At 37.5% G+C, this 25048-nt stretch overlaps 1 protein-coding gene across 3 annotated transcripts in view; it reads right to left on the bottom strand.

Annotated features, from left to right (window-relative positions):
• Positions 1-25048, bottom strand: part of DYNC2I1 (dynein 2 intermediate chain 1) — a 107198-nt gene that overhangs the window by 3165 nt on the left and 78985 nt on the right. For 2 of the 3 annotated variants that reach the window (XM_004447635.4, XM_071215385.1), the window contains exons 17-24: positions 23888-24050; positions 20114-20227; positions 19944-20005; positions 19287-19338; positions 14879-14939; positions 11214-11313; positions 10885-11016; positions 5469-5692 (exon numbers count right to left, since the gene is read on the bottom strand). In XM_004447635.4, coding sequence (XP_004447692.2) covers positions 5469-5692; positions 10885-11016; positions 11214-11313; positions 14879-14939; positions 19287-19338; positions 19944-20005; positions 20114-20227; positions 23888-24050 — 908 coding nt within the window. Of the gene's footprint in view, positions 1-5468; positions 5693-10884; positions 11017-11213; positions 11314-14878; positions 14940-17411; positions 17688-19286; positions 19339-19943; positions 20006-20113; positions 20228-23887; positions 24051-25048 lie in introns of all 3 variants that reach the window. The other variant, XM_058297624.2, reaches the window with a different exon arrangement.

Here is a 25048-nt window from a genome sequence, read left to right as displayed (position 1 = left end):
TGGGGGCTGGGGATTGAACCTGGGACTTCCTATGTGGCAAGCTGGCACTCAACCACTGAGCCACATCAGCTTTCCTGAGTTGGTTTTTTCATTTGTTTTGCTTATTGTTTGCTTTTGGTTTTTTTTTTTTTTCAGGAGGAACCAGGAACCAAACCTGGGACCTCCCAAGTGGAGGTCCCAACCACTTGAGCCACATCTGCTCCCTTGATATTTTAACAACTGCTATTCAGTTACTGGGGTAAAAATATAAGTAAAGTTTAATTGCCACAAACTTGGAAAGATGACTAATGGATGATAAACATTATTTTCCTGGCATCAGGACTATAAAATTGAGCTTTGTGTGGGAGGTCTGTTCATTGATAAACATGCCTAGAATGAAAATATCATTTAAAATGTAAGATGTAATAAACACTAGTTAGGACTATCACTTGTCATTTTTTTTAAATGTTCTTCAGAATCATGAGTTGGACAGAACCCAAGGGAAGAGGGCAGAAAACAAAAATCAAAGTTTGGGTGCAATATCCAATTGCCAGGAAGCAGATTTGGCTCAACTGATAGAGCATCCACCTACCATACAGGAGGTCCAGGGTTCAAACCCAGGGCCTCCTGACCCGTGTGGTGAGCTGGCTCACGCATAGTGCTGATGCGCGCAAGGAGTGCCGTGCCATGCAGGGGTGTCCCCTATGTAAGGGAGCCCCACGCACAAGGAGTGCGCCCCACAAGGAGAGCCGCCCTGTGCAAAAAAAGCACAGCCTGCCTAGGAGTGGCACCACACACACAGAGAGCTGATGTAGCAAGATGACACAACAAAAAGAGACAGATTCCAGGTGCCACTGACAAGAATACAGGCAGTCACAGAAGAACATACAGCAAATGGACACAGAGAGCAGACAACGGGGGGGGGGGGGCAATTATAAAAAATAAATCTTTAAAAAAAAATCCAATTGCCACTCACATTGCAAACAACTACTCTTTTGGACATAAAGGAATACAGAACTCATGAGCTCCTTTAACCCATTCTCCAAGAATAATGTTATCTAACTTGCTTTAAAATGGATGGAAAGAGATTCTTAGTGGTCATATCAATTTCACCTTAATTCTAAAAGTGATCAATTCTTCCTTGTACCTAACCTAAATTCCTTGCTTTGAAGTTTTATTATTTTCTTATTGCTCTGTTTTCCTTTATAGCTAGAATATAATCCATTACTTTCTATATAATATCAACTTCTTTAACTTAAACTCTATTGCTAAAGACTGAAACAGGAGGTGTTTAAGGGAAAAATATGTTATCAGAACATTTCAAGATGCTTTTCTTCTTATAAAGATAGGAACACATGCTGCTCTCTTTGCCTGGGAAGTTCTTCTCCCAGCTCAGCCTAGCTCCACCTCAGCTGTCTTCTCCTTCCTGGAAGTCCCCAAGATAGGAGCAGCCATTAAACAAATGTTCCTTGCTTGTGGTCAGCAGGACTAGTGGTAGTTCATCACTGCTGGTGATTCCTATGACCCACCTTTGCTAGGGAGGAGGGAGGTGTGGGTAGAGTGCCCCTCTAGGGCAGCAGAATAATTAGGTTCTTAGTCAGAGGCTGGGGTTATCATTCCCAATATTAAGGCATGTAGAGTTTCCCAATGTGTATTAGTATTGAGAATACTACTAAGACAGAAGTTTAAACTAACTGAAGGGTGCTGAACAAGCTGACATGGATAATTATATTCTGAATTATGAGCCAGTCAGCTGATCTTTTACTTTTTAACATAAGACAGATCTTGTCATTCCTCAGCTCAAAATTCTCCTGTAGCTCCTCATCTCCCTCCAATAGCCTACAAGGTCCAATAGCACCTGACCTCATCTCTTAGTCCTCCCCCTCCTTACTCCACTCCAGCCATATAGGCTCCTTGCTTTCCAGGACTTTGCACTTGCTGCATATTCTACCTGAAATGCAGATTCCTGGTACCCCCCAACACCAGCATGGCTGGACTCTCATTTCCATTAAGTCCTGGCCCAAAAGTCACCCTGTCACTCATATATTCCTTGGGTGCCCTTGCTACAACTTCAAAGCCCCACTTTTCACACTCCTCATCTTTACTATTTTTTTTTTCCTATAGTACATATTCCAACATATTTATGATTTCCTTATTATTCTGTTATCCGTCTTACCCCACAAAGAGAGTAAGCCCCTCCAGGGAAGAATTTTTTCCCAATGGGTTCGATATTGTATCCCTAGTGCCAAAAACAATGCTATAGCAGTTTGGCATTGTTTATGAATTCCAAAAAGAGATATTGGATTATGTTTGTAAACTGGTCTGTTCCTCTGGGTGTGATTAAATTATGATTAGGGCTTTGATTGGGCCATGTCAGTGGGACATTGAGAATCCATCCCTTGGTGGGCAGGAACTCACAGGGAAAACGACATGGCAGAAGAGTTAGTGGGAGTTTTGATATTGGAATCCCGGAAAGTAAACACACAGAGAAGTAGATATTTGAAGAAAGAGAGAAATCTCCAACAGACACTGCAGAGGCCCCAGGAAAAAGAGATGAGTCTTATGCCTAACAGTTTACAGCTGGCCTTGTTGAGAGAGCAGAGCAAATGAGCCCAGAGAGAAATGAACCCTTGGAAGAGAAGAACCCAGTCTGAACCCTCGCAGATGTCAGCAGTAATTTTGCTCCAACACATGGCAACAGACTTTGGTGAGGGAAGTAACTTATGCTTTATGGCCTGGTAACTGTAAGCGTCTACCCCAAATAAATACCCTTTATAAAAACCAACAGATTTCTGGTATTTTGCATCAGCACTCCTTTGGCTGGCTAATACAAATGCCAAACACATAGCATGTGCTCAATAAGTATTTGTTTTATTTGTTAATTGCCTACAAAGTAAGTTTTTGGATTACTAAATTGCATATGAATTATGCCCACATATGACTCACAGTCTGGATTTGATGTGGTACTTTCTTAATGATTAGAATAATTTAAGTAGATCTAGTACTTGAACATATAATGGCAATTCTTAATTTTTTTTAGATCTCATCAATTTATCCCTAACATTCTAGCAAACAGTATCTGTCTTTAATCTTTTTCTTAACCTACTCTTCCTTTACAAAAGAGACATGGCATTATAGTTGAGTTGTCCCCCTTCTTCCCAACTCCAGAGGTTATTACAAACCTTCATGGTAGGAGAATTTATTACCAAGAAATGTAAAATCTAAAGGGAAAAATATGTGACTAGACAAAACTGAGGTCAGGAGAGAATCTTCCAGGAGAACTTTTATAAATATTTTTACTTTCAATTAAATAAAACAATCAAAATAGCAAATTACCTAAAAGTAATATCAATGACAATTTACACATCTTAAAGTCACAGTAATGAATTTCACATTAAATAATGTAAAGACCATCTTAGGGGCTGGTTTTTACATTAAGACGGGGAAGTATTGGAGAGGCTTGTACAAAGGAATGACATTAATGTGAAATTATAAGAAATATTAATTCCAACCTATTATCCTTTTTAGAAACTAGAAGGAATTAAATTTACAACATTGGCAAATTATCAAAACTAAGAAGCTCACAAAAAAGTTCATTTAGAGGATAATGATGGGGAAAATATTTGCGTATAAATTCTTCAGTGCAATAGAGGCAAAATACAAATAACCACATTTAAAAAGTGTTAATTTTAAATCAAAATTAATCTTTAAATTTTGCTTCTCCATTACATGAATATGATTCATTCATATAAATGACTATGCATTCATTTTCTGCTTTAGTTATATTAGAAATAAGACAGTCCAGGATAATATGAATGAATATGCTTATTCAGAAGGACAACTACCCACCCACCTAAGACAGCCATCAATGATTTCAAGTTCTAATCGATGTTTGGAACTATTTCCATTACTACATGGGGAGATAATAAGCATCTGGCCTTATTCCTACAAGAAAAAATTCCTAGTTGCCTTTCCAACTGGTTCACAACACAGGGTATCTTGCCAGAGGAACATCTATATTCTCGTTTCCCTAACTGAAACTGTGGCAGAGCTTCAGGCCATTGGCGCAACTGTGGGAGACTTGGTTGCCCCAAGTCCTTGACTGAAACCAGTCCAAAAGTAAAAAGGAGGAGAAAAGAACTCAGTAACTGCAGCAAGCTATCTCACAATGGGAGACCACATGCCACTGGGATCTTTTACCAAGGTTCCAAACTTTTAATGGGCCTTGATGATCTCAGAAAATCAATAGTCGCTCAGCTCTGCACTAGCTTGAAATAGTTCAGTCACCAGGTCACTTTCTGCTCCTCTTTCCTGGCACTGTGCTGCTATTTAAAGCCTGCAGGGCTCTTTTCCTGTGATCCTCAGAGTACTGCAGCAGTACCTTCAGGAAAACAACCAAGATGTTACTTCTAGGTATCTCAGAAAGTGACAATAAATCATGAGGATACCAAAACCTGGTTGCCTCTTCTACAGGCAGACTCCAAAAGGAAAAAAGAAAATAGAGGTTCTTAGGAAGCAGGGGGTAACTGTGTATCTTGATCCCCCCACCCACCCCATTTTCTAACATTGCCCCTCTAGGGAAGGACCTGACTTGGACTTCCTGAGGAAGCATACTCCCGAGGCCTTATTCCTATAATGTGACTTCTCCTCCTCCTCCTCCTCCTTTTGTTAATTGTTGCTGGAATTCTATATTGCCTAATCCACCTGGCTCCTGGCCTGAGCCTTAGGCAAACTTCATCTTAATCCACTGCAGCATTAAATCTTTTGGTATTATAATTAATCAAATTAAAGATGACCTTGAAAATAACCTTAATTGTAGAGTAGTAATAAGAGTAAGCCTTTAAGCTTCCTTATTGATTGGTGCTCAATAAGGAATAATTTTCTTCCCTACTATTCAGAGTCAGATGAGAGAAAACAACAAAATAATTTCTATAATAATTTAAAGAAAAATTTTAAAAATCAAGGATATTACATGAGTAAATCCTAGAGCTAACTATACATGAAGAAATGATGGAGGAACAAATACAAAAGAAAGAAATCCCTAAAGAGTCTGCATGGTACGATAGTAATTACATGATACCAACACTGAAATAAACAGAAATTTATTATAGCCATACACTCACTGAATGACTAAATCTACCTGCCAATCTTCTAAAGCTCATATTTGATGTATTTTTAACTCTGACTTTTGTTTGCTGAGGTAAACTTAAGTCAGATGTCTTTATCCAAATAGAAATTCTAGTATTTATCTATTATGAAATGACCTGGGAGACAAGATATCTTCATACTGCCATACAAACAGACACAGGATTTTTATTTTAAAGGGGGAGTCCTTGGCTGGAAACAAAAGGCAGACAGCTGATCAGACCCCACTTCATTTTAATATGGTCTATCAACTTTATGGATAAATCAAGTAAGAAGAGACCGTTAATGACGCTTTTGCAAAAAAATTATCTAGCACAGCTTATCATGAATTTCATCAGACTTACTTGTCTGGAAAGATGGGTTGTTTGGCTACAGGCCCCAAATCATTTTCCAGTAGGTCCCAAATATAAATACTGGATGTGTCATCCTGGACCAAAAACACAGCAGGTCTTGTTAATGACCACTGTAATCCGGTAATAGCTTGGCCATCGGTGCTGTTATTCCATTGCATAAGAGGATACTCAGAAGTCAGCTGATGTAATCTAATGCTTCCATCTGAACAGCCAGCCTATAACACAGAAGAGAGGGAGAGAGGAGAAAGAGGAGAGAGAGGGAGGGGGGGAAGGGGGGGGGAGAGAGAGAGAGAGAGACCAGAGAGGGAAGAGAAGGAAGGGGGAAGGGGAAGGAAAGGAGGAAATTGTTGATTATTTCCCTTTTTCCTTTTTTCTTTTTGTAAATCCCATCCCAACAGCAAGGGAGATTTTCTTGAAGCATTAGCTTTCTTTAGTTTGTATAGCAAAACATTTGGCTTATTGTTTTCGAAACATAAAATTCTATTATAAAGTTAAATCTGTCCTCACAAACTACAAATGTGAGTTCTGGCCTTGGAGATTCTAATACAACGTACATCCGCCCCCCAAAATAGTTAATAGCCAATCAATTCAGTTAATATGTAAATAGGTAATTATTTTTTTTAAAGCTGAATATCACTGATTCAAGCACAGGCTGTTAAGACTGATTACACAGAATAAGACATCTTTTTTAAAAAGTTCATAAATTTGTGTTAATAATATGCTATATATTCCCCTCAGATTGAATTTTTCATAAAACAAGACTTTGTGTAATAAAACACAAAAATTTAACTTAAAAAGATACTTAATTCCTTTTTACTCAATATAATCTTTCACATATTTAAAAAAGAAAATAAATAAAATCAATAAGAATGAGAGTAAATAAGAGTAAAATCCTAAAATGAAATACAAACAAGAAAAGTTAACGAAAGTGTTTTTCAAAGGAACACTATAACCATACAGAAGGGGGTAGGGAGTTGGGGAGATATAATCCAAGTGATTTTTGAACAGAATATTTGAGCTATATGCCTTTAGACTACAAAACTAAAATTCTAAATATTGAACTCTGCTTATTCAATTTCTTTGCATAGAGGAATGAATTAGCATTTTGAGAGTTTCTATGCATTCTAGGATTGAGCAAATAAATACATTGTGAATAATGGGAGGCAGGTTTCCACTTTCTGAGAAGGGAGTTACAGACATGGAAAAGAGGAAGCACAGAATGAACCCTGCAGTGTTAGACTTGGATTACAGATGTAAGTGGGAACTCTTGGTTTGAAATATACAGATATAGATAAAAATAGAGATGTATGTATATGAGTATCCATTTCCAAGCTCTGTCTACTGAGAGGGCCTAGAAGAAATGTCTCCCCAGTAACAACTTACTGCCTAGATCCTGATTTCTAAATATTTTTCTCCAGTAACAAAGACCAAGACTCCTTGGCGAAATGGCTGATTCAAAGGCTGGAGCTAGGAAAATACAATATGATCCTAAAAAATACCTCTACTACCAGAAAGCAAAAAGGGCTGACAGAATGATGTCAAAAGGACATTAAGAGCCAGCCTAAAGGAGCTCTCACTAGCCAATCAGGACTATTTGAAGAGAAAAGTAAATAATGATAGTAAATGATTATAACCCACTGAATAAAGTGAAAATCCCTATTGTATATGGTAAAGACATACATACATTCATACACAGAAGAGAAGGAAAGGCTCTTCCTAACAGTGAAACGACAACTAAGAAAAGTGGAATTGATAGAATTAGAAAGTCACCATTTAGCAATCATCATAATAATTGATTCAGGCAAGAATCAGCAATGGATGTTAGAATTTACACAGGCTACCATCTCGTCATAACAATCAGGAATTTAACATTGATACTACTACACTGTAACTACATAAGAGAATTTCTTGATTTTAGGAAACAGACACTGCAGTATTTAGGGATAGAGCACCATTGTGACTCCCCTTCAAACAGTTAACAGGGAGCGAAAGAGAGAGGGAGAGAAGAATGGAGCAAATGTGGCAAATATGGCAACATATGGAGGCTCTAAATGCAGAGTAGACAAATTCTTTTACTATTCTCATAACTTTTCTCTAAATATGAAATTACATCAAATACAAAGTTTACAACTAGATTTATTCAATAGTCCTTTAGAGTGATTTGTACTGATACTACAGATATTATCTGAAGAAAATTAAGGAGTATAATATGTAAAAGGTTCACAGGCAAGCCCTCGAATATCAAGGATGTAAGTGTGCTACTGTCTGCAGAGTCAGATGGTAATATCTAGAGTCATGAAAACATACTGGTTGAAGAAACCAAAGGGATATTCTTAGGCACTGGCACTGTTTCATTTGGAAGAATATCTAAATGCTTGAGTGGAAAACAATTCCAGAAACTGGCCCTGCCTCAAGGAGATCACCAGGAACTGGGGGCTCACCTTTTCCATCCAGAGGTTCTCTGGAGGCATCACTACTATTCTGGACCCAAGGAAGAGTTCTAGACTCTGAGGCTATGAAACGTAGATGTCATTTTGGGGAACATTTTTGTTCTTTCATAGTACTTTCTATGGAACAAAACATGATAATTTGCAGATCCTAATCACTGTGGCATGGTTTGGGCTACTGCCATCCAATAGAAATAATATAAACCACAAATGAGAACAACATTGTAATTTAAAATTTTCTAGAGGCCACATTAAAGAAACCAAAGGGAAACAACAAAAGTAATTTTATTAATATATTTCCTTTATTTTAAATACATCCAAATATTATTTTAACACATAATAAAAAGTAGTTAATGAGATCATTGCACTTTTTATTCATATTAATTCTTCAAAATCCAGTGTATATTTTGACACAGCATCTCAGTTCGGACCTGGTACATTTCAAGTGCTCAATAGCCATATGTGGCTAATAGTCTCTTTACTAAACAGCTGGATAACGGGCTTTGGGAAATATAAAGATGCATAAAACACCATCTCTATCCTCAATAATCTGTAGAGGTACTTAAATATAAATGTAATTTATAATATAATGTCATAAGTGCTATACAAAGAGTATGAATAAAGGATCATGGGAACAGAAACTAAAGAACAATCTTTCCTCTCAATATGAAATATGGGGAAATTTGTGAAGACTACAGAGAGAAGGAGACATCTGTTGCAATATGATGCCTTGGTACCAGTACAACTCTTTTAACAGTGAATTTCAAATGTAACCATTGTCTAAAATTTAAAAGTGTTTCGCCTTTTCTCCTCTCTTACCTCAACCAGCCCAGAAAATGACCTTAGAGCCACTCCTACACCCTCCTAACTGGATTTCCTGACTCTTTTCATAAGGAACCCTCCAAAATCCTTAGTCCAGGTCACACACTAGCTCCTTACACAAAGAGCACCCTTGAGTTCCTGGAATAAATATTCCTTCTTAACATCACAAACCAGCCGGTTTTTAAATAAGAAGCTTCCTGCTCTAAAACTCCATAAGCTAGGTAGCAGTATGATATTATTTATGAATTCCAAAAAGAAATATCAATTACGTTTGTAAACTGATTGGTTCCTCTGGCGTAAAAACCCTTTGATTGTATTAGATTCAGCTGAGATATCTGATTAGATTATGTTAAGATTAGGGCTCTGATCCAACCATGTCATCAGAGTGTGACTCAGTGTTCCGTCCCAGCACCTTGGGTTGATAAAACAGACTCTTGGGAAGTGGATGTGGCTCAAGTGATAAGGCCTCTGCCTACCATATGGGAGGACCCAGGTTTGAATCCCTGGGATCTCCTGGTGAAAAAGAAGAGAAAATGTGTCTGCACTGCAAGCCAGAGCCCGTGTGGTGAGCTGAGTGCCCGCACAGTGAGCCAAGTGCCCATGTGGCAAGCCGAGTGCTCACATGAGTGCTCACATGGCAATCCAAGAGCCCACGCAGCAAGCCAAGTGCCCATGTGGGTGCCCATGCAGTGAGGCAAGTGCCAAGTGCTGAGCCAAGTGCCCATACAAGTGCCTGCACGGCAAGCCGAGTGCCCACGTGAGTGCCCACGTGGTGAGCCAGTGCCCATGCAGTAAGCCGAATGCCCGCATGAGTGTCCACGTGGCAAGCCAGCGCCTGCACAGTGAGCAGAGTACGAGTACCCGTGCAGCAAGCCAAGTGCCCATGTGGTAAGCCAGTGCCTGCACAAGTGAGTCACGCAGCAAGATGATGACAGAACAAAAGAGAGAGAAGGTAAAGCACAGCTAAGACCAGGAACTGAGGTGGCGCAATTGACAGGGAATCTCTCTCCACATCAGAGGTCCCCAGGACTGAATCCCAGTGAATCCTAGAGGAGAAAGACGAGAAGAAAAGACAAAAAGAGAAACAGATACAGAAGATCACACAGCAAATGGACACAGACAGCAGAAAAACAGCAGGGTTGGGGAGGGGGAGGGGACAAAAGGGAGAGGGGGAGGAGATGGGAGGGGGAGGGGTGGGGGAGGGAAAAAAAACAAAACAGAGTCTCACACAGAAGTAAACACACACAGAAGCAGATACACCAGAAGAGAGAGTACTCCACAGAAACAAGCCCTGGGGAGAAAGATAAGCCATATGCCAGCCTACAGCTGAGATGGGAAGAAGCTAGGACCACAGAGCATTAAGAGCAAGGAAGAAGGCTAAACTCTTGCAGACATCACCTGCCATCTTGCATCAACACATGGCAACAGACTGTGGGTGAGAAAGTACCTTGAGTTGGATTCTTTAGGGCCTGGTAACTGTAAGCTTCTACCCCAAACAAATACCCTTTATCAAGGCTAACAGAGTTCTGGTACTTTGCATCAGTACTCCTTTGGCTGACTGATTCAAGCTATAAAAACATGACAAATGGATTCACAGTGAACTAGTTTGATAGCATACCATGCCCTGGAAGGGGAAGAAAGTAAAGAACTCACACCCAGGAGAGCACGTTCCCTACAACACCTCTCTTCTAGCTCAGTGCGGAGACGGAGGTATTGACATGCGCAATAGTCATTCTTGGACTTTCTCCATGGGTTAAAGACATTGTTCAATGATATGTATTACGTTTTAAGTAATAAAGGGACATATGCAATGATTCTTTACTAAAGGAGATCTTTGGCTATCTTGTAGATTTTGGTATTTGATATTTTTCTGTTAATTTCTAAATAGCTTGTAATTAAACTAAGTATTATTTAAGAGACTTCATTTCAAAGTGGTTATTTTTTTCTGAATCTCTGTTATTTATTTCATGTTTCAACTATTTAGGCCTCATTGAGGCCTAATAAATGATCAATTTGTGGTCTACTAAATGATCATTTTTTAAAATTTTCTAATAGATCACAGCAAGTGTTACACTGTCCAAATAGGCAAATATTACCATTAAAAAGAATTAGTGCTTTAAAAAATAGACTTTCCTTACCAAGAATATTGGTTCTCCAAATGGTGAAAAATCAATCACGTTAACTTTTACTGTTCTTACATCGTGTTGCTGGGGTTTGAACAATCTGGGAGATACTCTCAAATCTTGCCTTGTGCCATGACTTATAAGACCCTGGTAATAACAATAAGACCAATGGTGACTGGAGAAAAGGAAAACATTAGGTATAATGTTGGATAAAGTTGTCATTCTTGCAACAATTTAAACAACATTACAATAAAAGCAAATAGTAAATTAACCTTTAATGAAGATCTTAACAGGCAAATCTAAGGGAATAAGAGTTATAAAATGAAATTTAAAATATTACTTGCCATGTCTGTGCCAATAATAAAATGATTCGGATCTGAAGGCAGAAACTTAACATTCAGTGTTTGTGCAGTCCCCCAATATGCAGTATCTTTATGGAAAAGACTGGAATAAAAGAAAATGAACACATGGATATTTTGAAACCTTAAGGATAATGATATTAACCACTTACTGAACACTTTTTATGTGCCATTAGATGTGTAATTGACTATGAGATGTCTGCAAGACCATGTAATGTTTCCTCTCTGATTCTTTTTTTTTTTAAGATTTATTTTATTTATTTCTCTCCCAGGTTCATTGTTCGTGCTCACTGTCTGCTGTATCTGTTTGTTGAGTGCTCATCATTTTTTTTTTTAAGGAGGTACAGGGAAACAAACCCAGGACCTCCCATGTGGGAGGGAGATGCCTAATAACTTGAGCTACCCCTGCTCCCTGCTTGTTCTGCTCTCATTCTGTTTCCTTGTTGCGTCATCTAGTTGCATCAGCTCACTGTCTTGTTCATCTTCCTTAGGATACACCAGCAACCAAACCTGGAATCTCCCATGTGATAGGCAGGCAGGCACCCAACTGCTTGAGCTTCATCTTGTCCCTCCATGATTCTATTTATTTCTCTCCCCTTCCCCCACCCCAGTTGTCTGTTCTCTGTGTCTATTTGCTGCATCGTCTTCTTTGTCTACTTCTGTCGTTGTCAGCAGCATGGGAATCTGTGTTTCTTTTTGCTGCGTCATCTTGTGTCAGCTCTCCGTGTGGGCGGCACCATTCTTAGGCAGGCTGCACTTTCTTTCGCGCTGGGCAGCTCTCCCTATGGGGTGCACTCCTTGCACGTGGGGCTCCCCTATGCAGGGGACACCCCTGCGTGGCACGGCACTCCTTGCCCGCATCAGCACTGTGCATGGGCCAGCTCCACACGGGTCAAGGAGGCCCGGGGTTTGAACCGCGGATCTCCCATGTGGTAGGTGGATGCCCCAAACACTGGGCCAAGTCCGCTTCCCCCATGATTCTGAACTACTCTTTGCTTTCTATTTCTTTTCCTCTGTTAGTGCAATCCTGATCTTTTCTTAAAATAGATCCTCCTGGTCAATTCTTTTTTCAATTATGTCTATTCACTAATTTTAAATTACAGAGATAATAGTTTCATTTCTAGAGATGTCTTTTAGATTGCACAATTATCTCAAGTTCTTGGTGTGCTAATCCCATTTGTTGACTCTGGCAGATTATTTCCTTAGGCTTGTAGTTTTGTCGTTTTTATTCATGAACTTATCTGCAGCATGGATTGTTTTCCTACTGGAATCCTGTGCACCCTCCCTTGTGAAAGCATCCCTACTCTATCAAGCAGTTTTACTTTCATGGTGTACCCACTGAAGGGGCTCTCTGATCTGGGACATTTTTGTTAAGTTCTCAGCTTGCAGATTCTCACACTATACCAAGAGTTTGGGATTTCAAGTCCTTCCAAAGTTTCCTTGGTTTCCCTGGGCTAGCAGTAAGATTCTCTGATTTTTTTTTTTTTTTCACTGAAGGGACAATGAATACCAGAGTTTGTGCAGGAGTCTCGATTCTAGCTCCCTGCCTCGAGCAAGCCCAGTGCATCACCAGCTCCTGCACAGAGGCTAAGGCTGCAAAAATAACCTTCAAGGCCTGCACCTGGGCCTAATAATCCGTCTTTTAGAATGTCACAACTTCAGCTCAAAAACTTACCCTCCAACTTTAACTTCCCTCCTTATTTCTAGCATTTACAGATTTTCCTTCCTTTCTTTTTTTTAAAGATACATCACTCCTTTGCTTAAAATCCTTTCATGATTCCCTATCACGTTCAAGACAGCATCTAGCCGAGCAAATGGGACTTTAAAGTCTGGCTACTGATACATCCCTCATCTCTAGACAATAAACTTTCTGGCAGTTTCCCAAATATATCATGCTTTTTAATTCCTTAAGACCTTTATAAAGACTTTTCCCTCTGACTAGAAGACTCTTCTTTGTCTAACTCCTATCTTTCAGAATCGGCTTCTCCACCAAGTCAACATTTCACCTCATCCCCACCCCCCCAACCCGTCTCCCCTGAGCTCCCACAATGCCTTATGCCTACCTCTAACACAGAACTTAGTACACTGCTTTATAATCATAGTGGACATGGCGATGTACCACCCAGGCCCCCCCTTCAACGAAGTCCTTGTTTCCCAGGTGTGTTGCTGCCAGGTGTGTTGAAGGCAGGCTGACTTCAGTGGTCAACCCCTTCAGGGATTACCTCAGCTACAGAGAGCTACTTCACCCCAGGGCACACCCCCTCCTGGGTTGCCCACTGGTTCATCAGAGATGGCGTATAAAGCCCTGGCCATCTCGGCCCAACTCAGGACAATTCTGAAAAGCCATTCTAGCTCCAGAACTCTCTGGGGTCAGCTGAGGCCATCATCAAGTCTGCATCACAGCTTAGCAACTCCTATCTGCCCCCTTGTGCTTCCTCACACAACCCCTCCACAGGTGTGCCTCCAAGGGAACTCCTTAAGAAACATCTGCTGTAATAATTGTGTTTTACTTGTCTGCCTCCTTAGATGGGGTCCTTGAGGAATGGTGCCCAGTACAAAGCCTGGCACAGAGAATATACTCAATACAGTATGGTGAATAGATGTTTGAAAGAACATTTATTATGCATAGATCTAGGGAAGATACTGCTAGGAATTTGAGGGAATAAGTGCGACATCCGATACATTGGACACTTTCCTTTGAAGAGTGTATAGTTAAGTACAGAGAAAAATCATAGTTAAAAAAAAAAAAAAGATGCAGTGTATGGTATAAAGCAATAAGGGCCATAATGGAGTTAAAAATCAATCTGAAAAAAACTTAGAGGGAACTACATGAAGGCCTGGTGGGATGGTCAGAAAACTCAACTGAGACAAACCCAGAGATCCTACTTTTGACTACGTGATAGTTTAGAAGACTTTTAAAACACATGATTCACTTTTTAAAAAAATATTTATTTTTTATTTCTCTCTCCTATGATTCACTTTCATAATTATACTTAAACCAGCTAAAGTTTACTTAAAATCTCTGCACATATATGAATTCATTAATCCCAACCCAATTTGTTACATTGAAATTCAAATTCTGAGGTATTTTGTGATGGTGAGGAACCAGGTTAACAACAAAAAATTTTCATGAGTAACTCACAGACTGATAGTTAACCAATGATGGTAATAAATATCAACAAAAGATATCATCAGGAAAATAATTAACATGGAATTTTACATCCTATTAAATTATATTAATAAAAACACAAAAGAAAATTTAAAATAAATTATATGAGTAAAAGCAGAAGTCTAAATTTCTGAATAAAACTTTCATGTTAATGTTTCTGGTTCCTGAAACTTCTTATTTAAGTTTAACCTCAGGGTTGTATTAAAAAAACAATGAAAAATAGTCAAATAGTATCGACTTAGAAGATAGAAAATATTTTAATGAAAGAATGAAAGTTGCATTTATTACATTGACTCATTGATAATAAACTAATTAGGCATCCAAAAAAAAGGTGAGAAGATGGATTTTTTTCATTGCCAAAACTGTCCATACATTTTTTTTGTATATGCAAATTACCTAATACAGTTTTCTTTCTATAGGAAATTGATCTTTGTAAGATAAGGGGAACTGTTTTATCATGTTGAAAGTTGCATTCTCTTACCTGTTATTCAACTGAATCACAGAGCTATGTACTAATTTTATCCTTCCTCCAGGTATTAAACCTAAAAATAGATTAAAAATAAATGCACTTTTTAATACAAGTATTAAATCAAAATCTAATTATGGATACCTAGAATCATTTTTCATTGTTGAAATATGTTAGGAAATTATGTTAAAATATAAATCAATAAATAGAACTGTATAAGAAATAAGAATTTTCACTCTTAAACTAAACTAAATATGATGAGTAAACTTATGGAGTTGGGTTTTAGAGTATAGGAGACAGAATGTGGGTTGAGAATGGAAAGCTGATGCTGAATGTATGTAGAATGTTTAATTAAGGTCAACTATAAATATGTGGTAATGGACAGAGGTGACAGTAGCACATTATAATTAATATAACACGCATTGCTGATATATAAATGTGATTGTGGCTGAAACGATCACATTTAATATTAATGCTAAGTGAAAGACAGCTAGAAGATAATCTAGGGGCTGTATAACAGAGTGATTATAGTGGTAGAGGAGGATTGTGGTTAATATAAATACAAGAATGTTCTACTACAAGGTATTAAGAAAATGGTAAAACGTAGGAAAAATACAACTAATAGACTATAGTTAACAGTGATATTGTAATTTTTTGTAGCAAAGGCCAAGAAGGTACTATATTAATGTTTAAGCTTAAAAAAAAAAAGGATATGGTTTAGTTTTATGAGATAAGAATATAATTAAGCATCTTTTTCTTCATTTTCTTCATGAACAAGAAGACTTAGTCATGTCATTTAATGAGTTTGTGCTCTTTATATTACCTTTCAAACACTGGAGAAATATTTGAGTTTGTTTTAGGATTAAATGAGATAAATGTGTCTGGAAAGAATTTTTTGAGAGTAATGCTTCCATAATTTGTTAAGCTGCCTTTTGTCTGTTATTTTAATTTTTGTAACTGAAATCAAGTTTACTTTAAAATTTTTTTCAGTGGTTAGGGCGTCCATCTACCAAAAGGCAGGTCCATGGTTCAAACCCCAGGCCTCCTTGACCCATGTGGAGCTGGCCCATGCACAGTGCTGATGTGTGCAAGGAGTGTCATGCCACGCAGGGGTGTCCCCCGCGTAGGGGAGCCCCATGCGCAAGAAGTGCGCCACCTAAGGAGAGCCACCCAGAGTGAAAGAAAGTGCAGCCTGCCTAAGAATGGCGCCACCCACACGGAGAGCTGACACAACAAGATGATGCAACAAAAAGAAACAAAGATTCCCGTGCCGCTGACAACAGAAGCGGACAAAGAAGAAGACGCAGCAAATAGACACAGAGAACAGACAACTGGGGATGGGGGCCGGGGGCGGGGGAGGCGGAAGAAGGGGAGAGAAATAAATAAAAATAAATTTTAAAAAAAAATTTTTTTCAGTTAAGGACTTATAGGAAAAAAGATTAGTGGAATCAAGATGTCTTTACATTTTTAGATGTGATAAAATAAAATGCAAGTAGGACAATAAAAAAATACTGAATTTAACACAACCTAAGTTATGTGTTCTGGTTGCTAGGGATATAAAGATGGAAAGACAGACACTAAGGGTGTGAATTGGTCTGTGCCATTTATCCTGTTGAGACATGCGTGTACATTGAAATGGAGGGACTATGCAATCTCTAAGGCTCCATCTAGCTCTAACTTTCTGTGACTGTATGAGCAACATGAAAATCTAAACCACGTGGGCCAATGCCAGGTTTACGGGTTTTATAATAAGCAAAATGAATGCTATATGAAGAAAACATTGAGAAAAATGATTATTCTGCCCCAAAATAGTTACCAGTGAAAACAAACAATCTAGTCCTGTTAGTAGTAAAGTACGAGTCTATAGAAAACATTTTGGTTATACTATTGACGTTTCAGTATAAAGCATGCAGCATTTGTTTCACAGATATTCCAAATACTGCTCTGAATACAATCAATATCACTTTTGCCTTATTTTTTTTTGTCCACTTACCCAGTGGAATGTCCCTGACACAAACAAGTTGAAAGGAAGGTTTATCATTAGAAAATAAGTGTTGGAGGCTAATGACTTGATAAGAAAGTTGAGTTTAAAACACAGGCTAACCTAGACCACATATGTAATGAAGCCTAATTATTCCATGACTTCCAAGACTTTTTTTTGAAACTGAAAACCATACTACATGGAATCAAAAATAGCAAACTGTGAGAAAGTCAGATATTTTTTTTTTTTTTTTTTTTTTTTTAATGGGTTGTTTCTCTTTTATTTTTTTTTTTTTTTTTTTTTTAATTTTTTTTTTTTTTATTGACTTTGTAATAATATTACCTTAAAAATATATATGTGAGGTCCCATTCAACCCCACCCCCCCTCCCCCCCTCTCCCCCCCCCCCAACAACACTCGTTCCCATCATCATGACACATCCATTGGATTTGGTTAAGTACATCTTTGGGCACCTCTGCACCTCATATACATTGGTTCACATCATGGCCCATACTCTCCTCTATTCCATCATGTAGGCCCTGTGAGGATTTACAATGTCCGGTGATTACCTCTGAAGCACCATCCAGGGTAGCTCCATGTCCCGAAGATGCCTCCACCTCTCATCTCTTCCTGCCTTTCCCCATACCCTTTGTCCATTATGTCCACTTTTCCCAATCCAATGCCACCTCTTCTATGTGGACACTGGATTGGTTGTGTCCATTGCACCTTTATGTCAAGAGGAGGCTCAGATTCCACCTGGATGCTGGATGCAATCCTCCCATTTTCAGTTGTAATCACTCTAGGCTCCATGGTGTGGTGGTTGTCCTTCTTCACCTCCATCTTAGCTGAGTGTGGTAAGTCCAATAAATCAGATTGTAGGTGCTGGAGTCTGTTGAGGCTCAGGATCTGGCTATCACATTGTCAGTCCAGAGATTCAAATCCCCTAAATATATCTTAAACCCCAACATTAACTGCACCTCCAGCACATTAGCATGAAAGTCTTATGAAGGGAGATCCCATCTGAGTCCAGATTCATCACACATAAACACCATTTCCAAAGAGGGGCCATCTGCCCTGGTAGTTAACCCCATCAGCCATGACCATAACTCCCATGGGTCTCTTTAGCCCTCAAAGGAACCAATATCTGGGGGTTGTATCTGCTTTATCTGTCTCTCTGACTCTGCTCAGTTGTGCATGAGGGCAAACCTTCTGCCAGCCTCTAGACTCTTTTTTAGAAACTCGTAGCCATATAAACTCATTTCTCCTTTCCATTTCCCCCTTACTTTAGGTCAAACAGCATTTTAAAGTCATGGTATTTTATGTAGACATGGATATTCTGCTGATCCGCATTGAACCTTCCGTATAAGGTCATTTTCCAGTTGCATCATCAGTTGGTAGTTGATAGTGGTCCCTCGTTGCCAGGGAGGCTCATCCCCGGGTGTCATGTCCCACGCTGGGGGGAAGGCATTGCATTTACATGCTGAGTTTGGCTTCGAGACTGGCCACATTTGAGTAACATGAAGGCTGACAGAAGGAAATTCCCAGGCACAAAGTTGCTCTAGGCCTTGTTATTATTTTGGGTTTATCAGCTCACAAGCATAGTCATTAGTATCAGGGGCTCACTGTTGAACCCTCACTCCCTCCCGGTCCCCACCACTGTACCTGGGAGACTGTCGCTGCTCCCCTAGGGACCACGACAGAGCACCACTGGCCGGGAACTCAGTACCCCCCCTACTGTGGTTTTTAATTGTTGCCACTATGAGTATATCCAAACATTACCATGCACCCTGGACATATGTTCTGTACAGCTCCCTGTCAGTCATATATCATCTGTCATTGGTATCCCATACCAGTATCCCTCCATTGCCATTGTTGAAACACTCTGTGATCCAGAACTCCCCGAAATTTGAAGCCCAATATAATGTCATGGTCCCTTACTAGGGAATGGCATATAGCGATGAGTTTAAAGGATAGATGAAAGTCAGATATTTTTTGCTCAAACACATAACATTTGAGGACTTTAGCACTCTTTACTCTCATCCAATCCAACTGATTTTAAGAAAATTGCATTTAGATTTATCAGTGCACCCTGGGGTAAATCAAACACAAAAAGGCAGTAAAACCTAAATGAATGAAAATTCAAGGACTTGGATACCCTATGAATATTATAAGCTATGAAAAGATATAAATTTCCTTAATTTTATAACAGAATGACATGCAGTTTTAAATACAATTTATTAACCTTACTCAAATGAAAACATTCAGTTAGAATATCACTTGATCATTCTTATGAACTTAGTGGACAATGTTACATAATATACAACCTTAAGGTTCATTTTTTAGGTAGCTAATTTAAATATTTTTCAAAGCAGTTATTGGTATCTTTAATAACCTCTTCATTTTAGAAAACATTAACCAAAATTAATTTTTTATTTAATAGTTACCTAAATCACTTATTGAACCTGCAATGTCCGCCTTTGGTAATTCAACAACCACCTAAAAAAAGAATATTGATCATGAATATTAATACATTTTATAATTATGAAATAATGCAAGCAAAGCATAGTTCTAATTAATACAGCATAATATATTGGCTATTATTTGGTTCTAAAAATATAACTGCTCCAGAAAAAAAAAACAGATTAACTTTAGAATTAACATTTTAAATATTATTAATGCCATTATTTTAATCTCTTTTTTATAGTCTCTTCCCTCAGTGATTTCATCAGAAACCTGAGTTTCAATTAATCCTCTATGAGGATTCCTTCTAACATCATTTCCTAGACCTGACATTTGGTTCAAATTTTAATTTCACATTCCCAAAGGCCTGTAGGAAATTCCATTTGGGTTCTTATGCAGGGATCCCAAACTCACCGTATATAAAATTATGTGTTCTCTGCCCCTCATAAAACTAGTAAATCCTTATTTTAGTTAATTGTATCATTATTGTATTCTTTTTCTCTTCTCCCCAACACACCCTACCCAATTCTGGTATTTCCAATGAGACTATTACAAAAACCAACTGATCAAAAGAGCCAGTGTATTTTATTCAATGTTCCTCTGTTTATACATAAATACTCTTGAATGACATTTTCACTCACCCACACATTAAGAATTCCACATTCATCCAAGGAAGCAATGTGGAAGGACAAACCTGTTGTTTCTAATGAAAATAAGAAAAAAAAATGGAAAAAAAATATTTTATAAATAAGAAAACCACAGTTCATAACAACTGATTTAAAGATTTTAGAAAATTGAAGAATCTGTATACCTTCTTGAGTAGAAAAAGGTGAAAGCACAAAGTTCTGTTTTTTGTAGACAGATGTTGAGATGGGTTCAATTGCTTGAAGAGGACTTTGGTGGTTTACTGATGCAAGGACACCATCTATAGTTCAAAAACATAACACTGCCTCACATATAAGTAATAAATCATAGAAATAAAATTCGTTTTATAAATGGACAAACAGGGGGGTGTTTCTGGATCTGAAGGGTAATGGCAGCCTCCTGCATCAAATCTCTCCAGACATCCTCCCCAAAAACCATCCATCAATACGGAAATGAAATAAAATGATCCCTAGATACCACTTTCAGCTTTGCTAAGAAACGAAGACCACAAACTTCAAAATGCATGTAAGAGGAGAAATAAACACCAAATTCCAACAAAGCAGTTACCATTCCTGCAAGTCTGTAGGTATGGGGGGCAAGGGAGGAAGGGTTAGAAACTCCATGAAAAAGAGGAGAGTATAGCAAAAACTTAAAGAAAACAGACAAAATGCCCTCAGAAAAAGAAAGTCTAACTCCAAGCACCAGGACGCTGAGCACTGGTCTAGAACTTGGTAGATCACTCACCATCTATAAGGGAGGAACTCAAGACTGCAGCAGAACCAGAGATGGCAACCTCAGAGAAGCACAGCTTAGGCAGAAGAAGGCAACAAATAGAAAAGGGGAGGTGCCCACCAGAGACATAAGTGAGGGGGACAAAAGGAAGAGGAGAAAATAAAGGTGTTTGCAGAAACCAAAGAACCCTCCCCTCAACCACCACCAAAAGCAGCATCCAGCAATGAAACAGAATTTCACAAATTAATAGAACTAAGCTCTTTTGAGCTTAGAAAACCAGTGTCTGCAAAATGTCTAGGAACAGAAAAAAATAAGACAAAAGCCATACAAAGCTACTACTTACAAAGTGGACCAGTTAGGGAAAAGGCCATAAAACAAACTTCCTCTTATGTGAAAACTATACATGACATCACAAATCGGTGAGGAAATAATAGATTGTGTCTGTGTATACATATATATGTATTAGTATTTGTTTGTTCATTGATACTTTAAGAGTTTTCAAGTTTTACTTTTCATATTTAGGTTGGAAACCAGTCAGAAATCATTGCCTTTCATATGGGGAGGGATTCACTTTTATGTTTTTAATGTGAATATCAGTTATCCCAGAACCATTCATTGACTAAAAATGCCACAGTCTCTTATAAATCATTTCATCTATGTGTGTATTTGTTTGTGAGCTCACTCTGTTTCATTAGTTGACTTATCTATCGTCATGCCATATCTCACTGCCTTAATTCATAAGCCTTTAAAATGAATCTTGAACAAAGGTACTACATCAATGTGTTAATAATGGGGTGGTATATGGGAACCCTGCATTTTATTCATGATTTTTCTGAAACCCATATCTCTAAAAAAATAATAAATAAATAAATCTTGATATCTTCCCCCAGTTTATTCTTGTCCCAAATGCATGTGAGAATCAGTGATATGATCCTTGACCCCTATTAAAAATTTTATTGGAATTATATTGATTCTACAGAGGTATTTAGAGACAACTGATATCTTTTTATCTGTTTCTATTAATTTGGATCCCTATTAATGTGTTACAATAATTTTGTATAATTTCATCATATAGGCCTTGTAAGTATTTTTCTAGATTTATTCCGAAGTATACTTTTGTAACTACTATAAATAAAATCTTATTTTATTTATAAAATTACTTTTTCTGATAGTTTTTCATATGTAGATATATAATGCACATCTTGCTGAACTCTTATTGCTTCTAATCATTTTTCTGTACATTTTTGGTTTTCTGCATAGATATGAATAATGACAAATTTTCTCCTTCCTAAACAACCCATATATTTTTACTTCTTTTTCTTATCTTTATTTTTAAAAACTCTAAATTTTTAAAACACAGTGATTAGGCCTTCTAATACAAGGTAGGCTAGAAAATGCAATGGGGGCATCCTTGCCTTGTTCTGATATTAAATAGAATGCTTCTAAAGTTTTATCTTTAAGAATAAAAGGGTTGAGTGCCTGCTTCCCAGGCAAGAAGTCCCAGGTTAAATCCCCAGTACCTCCTAAAAAAAAAAAAATGACAGAGTCCTGACAACGTGGTAGAACCTTAAAGACATTATATTGAGTGAAATAAGCTACACATAAAAGGACAAATATTCCATGTTCTCACTGATTTGAAACAATTAGAATAAGCAAATTAATAGAGTCAGAACCTAGAATATAGGTTTTTAGGAAATGGAAAGTTAAGGCTTAAAAGTACAAGGTTCTATTTGGAATGACAGAAATGTTTTGGTAATGGATGGTGGTGATGGTAGCACCAAATTGTGGAAGTAAATAACAGCACTGAACTATATATCCAAATGTGATTAAAAGGAAAAATGTTAGATTGTATATATGGTAACAGAAGGGTAACATTTTTTTTTAATCCATGGAACTATATTTCACAAACTGTGAACCCTAAATTAAACCATGGACTAGAGTTAACAGTATAATTATAAAAATGTGTTATCATCAATTATAACAAATGTTCCACACCAATACAAGGTATTAATAATAGGGTGGCATACAGGAGTCCTGTATTTTATGCATGATTATTATTTTGTAAACTCACAAGTTCTCTAATAAAGAAAAAAAAATTGAAGAGTGATAGGCACATCACAATAAAATTATTGAAAGCCAAACATAAAAAGCAAATCTAAAAAGCAGTAAGGAAAAAAAATCACAGTATATTACACACAGAGATAAAATGATCTGAATAACAAGTAACCTCTCACTAGAAATCATAGGGGTAAGAAGTGAAAAAATATCTTTAAAGTACAGACAGGGAAGAAAAAAAAAAAAAAAACACAACTATTAACCCAGAATTGTTTATCCATCAAATGTCTTTTCAAGAATAAAATTTTCAGCAAATGGTGTCGAATAACTAGACATCCACATGGGGAAAAAATGAACCTTGATGAATACCTCTCACCATACAAAAGTTAATTAGAAATAAGACAGACTTAAATGTAAAAATTAAAAATATAAACCTTCTAGAAGAAAACATAGGAAAAAAATCTTTGTATCTTTCAGTTAAGCAAAGATTGCTTAGATATGGCTCAAAAAGTACAAGCCATAAAAGAAAAAAATTTGATTAAATGGCTTCATCAAATTTAAAATTCTCTGCCTCTTTGAAAGACAGTGTTAAGGGAAAAGATACCACAGGTTAGGAGAAAATATTCACAAAATGGGTATCAGAAAAAGGCTTGTATCCAGAACAAAGAACTCTCAAAATTCAATAACTAGGAAATAACCTCCCCAAAATGGGCAAAATATTTGAACAGATTTCACTAAAGAAGATATACAGATGACAAATAAGCACATGAAAGTTAAAACTAAAAGGAGATACTACTATACATATTAAAATAGCTAAAAAAAAATTTGTTTTTTAACTGACAAAACCAAATGCAGGTGAAGCTGCAGAGCAACTGGAAAGCTCACATTTTGCTGGGAATACAAAATGGTACTTTGATATACGTTGTACAGACTTTATTCATAATCACCTACAACTGGAAATAACCAAATACCCTTCAACTAGTGAGTGGATGTTTTTTTCAACTTATCAAATGCCTCTTCGGGCACTGCAAATAGTCAGATCCCCAGTCTCTGGGATAATTTAACTCAATAAATACAAATAAATTTAAAACATTCCTAAAATCTGTCATGGCTTTTCTAGAAGATACATTCATAGTAGACAGATAGAACTAACCGGTAGAAAATGTGGGCGTCCTGAATGTCCAAAAGCAATCATTCACCTTCACATAATGATGTATCCTAGAGTCTTCTCTTAAATCCCACACAACTACCGAGCCATGAACTGTTCCAGCAAACAGTAAAAATGCTTTAAAGGGGCTAAAACAGCAACATGTGACCTAAAAAATATATATACAAAGAAAACCGATAACTGAAAAATATTAGAACCATGTTCACACAAGTTAAGATTACCAAGGATAGTACTTAATACTTTTTCAGTTTACATAGATACTTCTATAAAACTTTTCACCCTACAAACCTGTGGGATATTGTAGATCGAACACAGACTTTCGTACCAGAAAATAGACTTCAAATCCTGGGTCTGCCACTTAATAAGTAGATGTAGGAAATAAAATTTAACTTGTCTGAGTATCAGTTTCCTCAAATGGAAAGTAGGGGGATAATAAACCTATCTTGAAAGATTGTTACAATCACAAATATAAGTGCCTAGCACACAGCTTGTTAGATAAAATGTGCTCAACAATTCCTTCCATTCAACTGAATTAGATGGACCTAAAAAAAAATTCTTCCAACCTTTATCATTTAATTACAGTATAGCTCCTATATTGCAAAAAGCTATTATTTGTCAAGTCCCAAAAAGTAATGCCTGTAAACGTTATTGTCCGCCACAGCTTTGGTGGAAACCAATGGTACTGTGGTCAAGGAGCATATACACAGGAAAATACAAATATATATTTCTGCAATCAAAAAGGAAAGCAAGCTTAAAAGAATACCTCCAATTGTGCCTGTGTGTTCATCAAACTAGGGTACTGTCAATTTGGGATCTAGAAAATGCATGAAATTAAGAACTCTGAAAAGTGGCAGAAGCATTCTGGTTATTGAAAATTTCAAGCATATATTTTTTTTAATCTGTAAAATATCCAGGACCCAAACAGTACAAGACAAAAAGTTTACTTCTAGGATCCCAGAGCTATGCTAAGAGGTTGCTCTATGAATTCAGTTAAGCTTAAGCTTATTTTAGTTGACCCTTTGAAGAATTTCAAAAGAAATATATCCATGTGTCCTTGTCACAACTGCAACAATAGCTAATGGCAGCAGGCAAGGAAAAGAAGCATCTCCTAAACTCTCCTGATGTTCTTTCCTCATCTGTCCCTGC

This window comes from Dasypus novemcinctus, chromosome 5 (assembly GCF_030445035.2).
Source record: "Dasypus novemcinctus isolate mDasNov1 chromosome 5, mDasNov1.1.hap2, whole genome shotgun sequence".
Classification (NCBI taxonomy): domain Eukaryota; kingdom Metazoa; phylum Chordata; class Mammalia; order Cingulata; family Dasypodidae; genus Dasypus; species Dasypus novemcinctus.
Note: the sequence above shows the minus strand (reverse complement) of the source record. Positions and strands in the feature narration are given on the sequence as shown.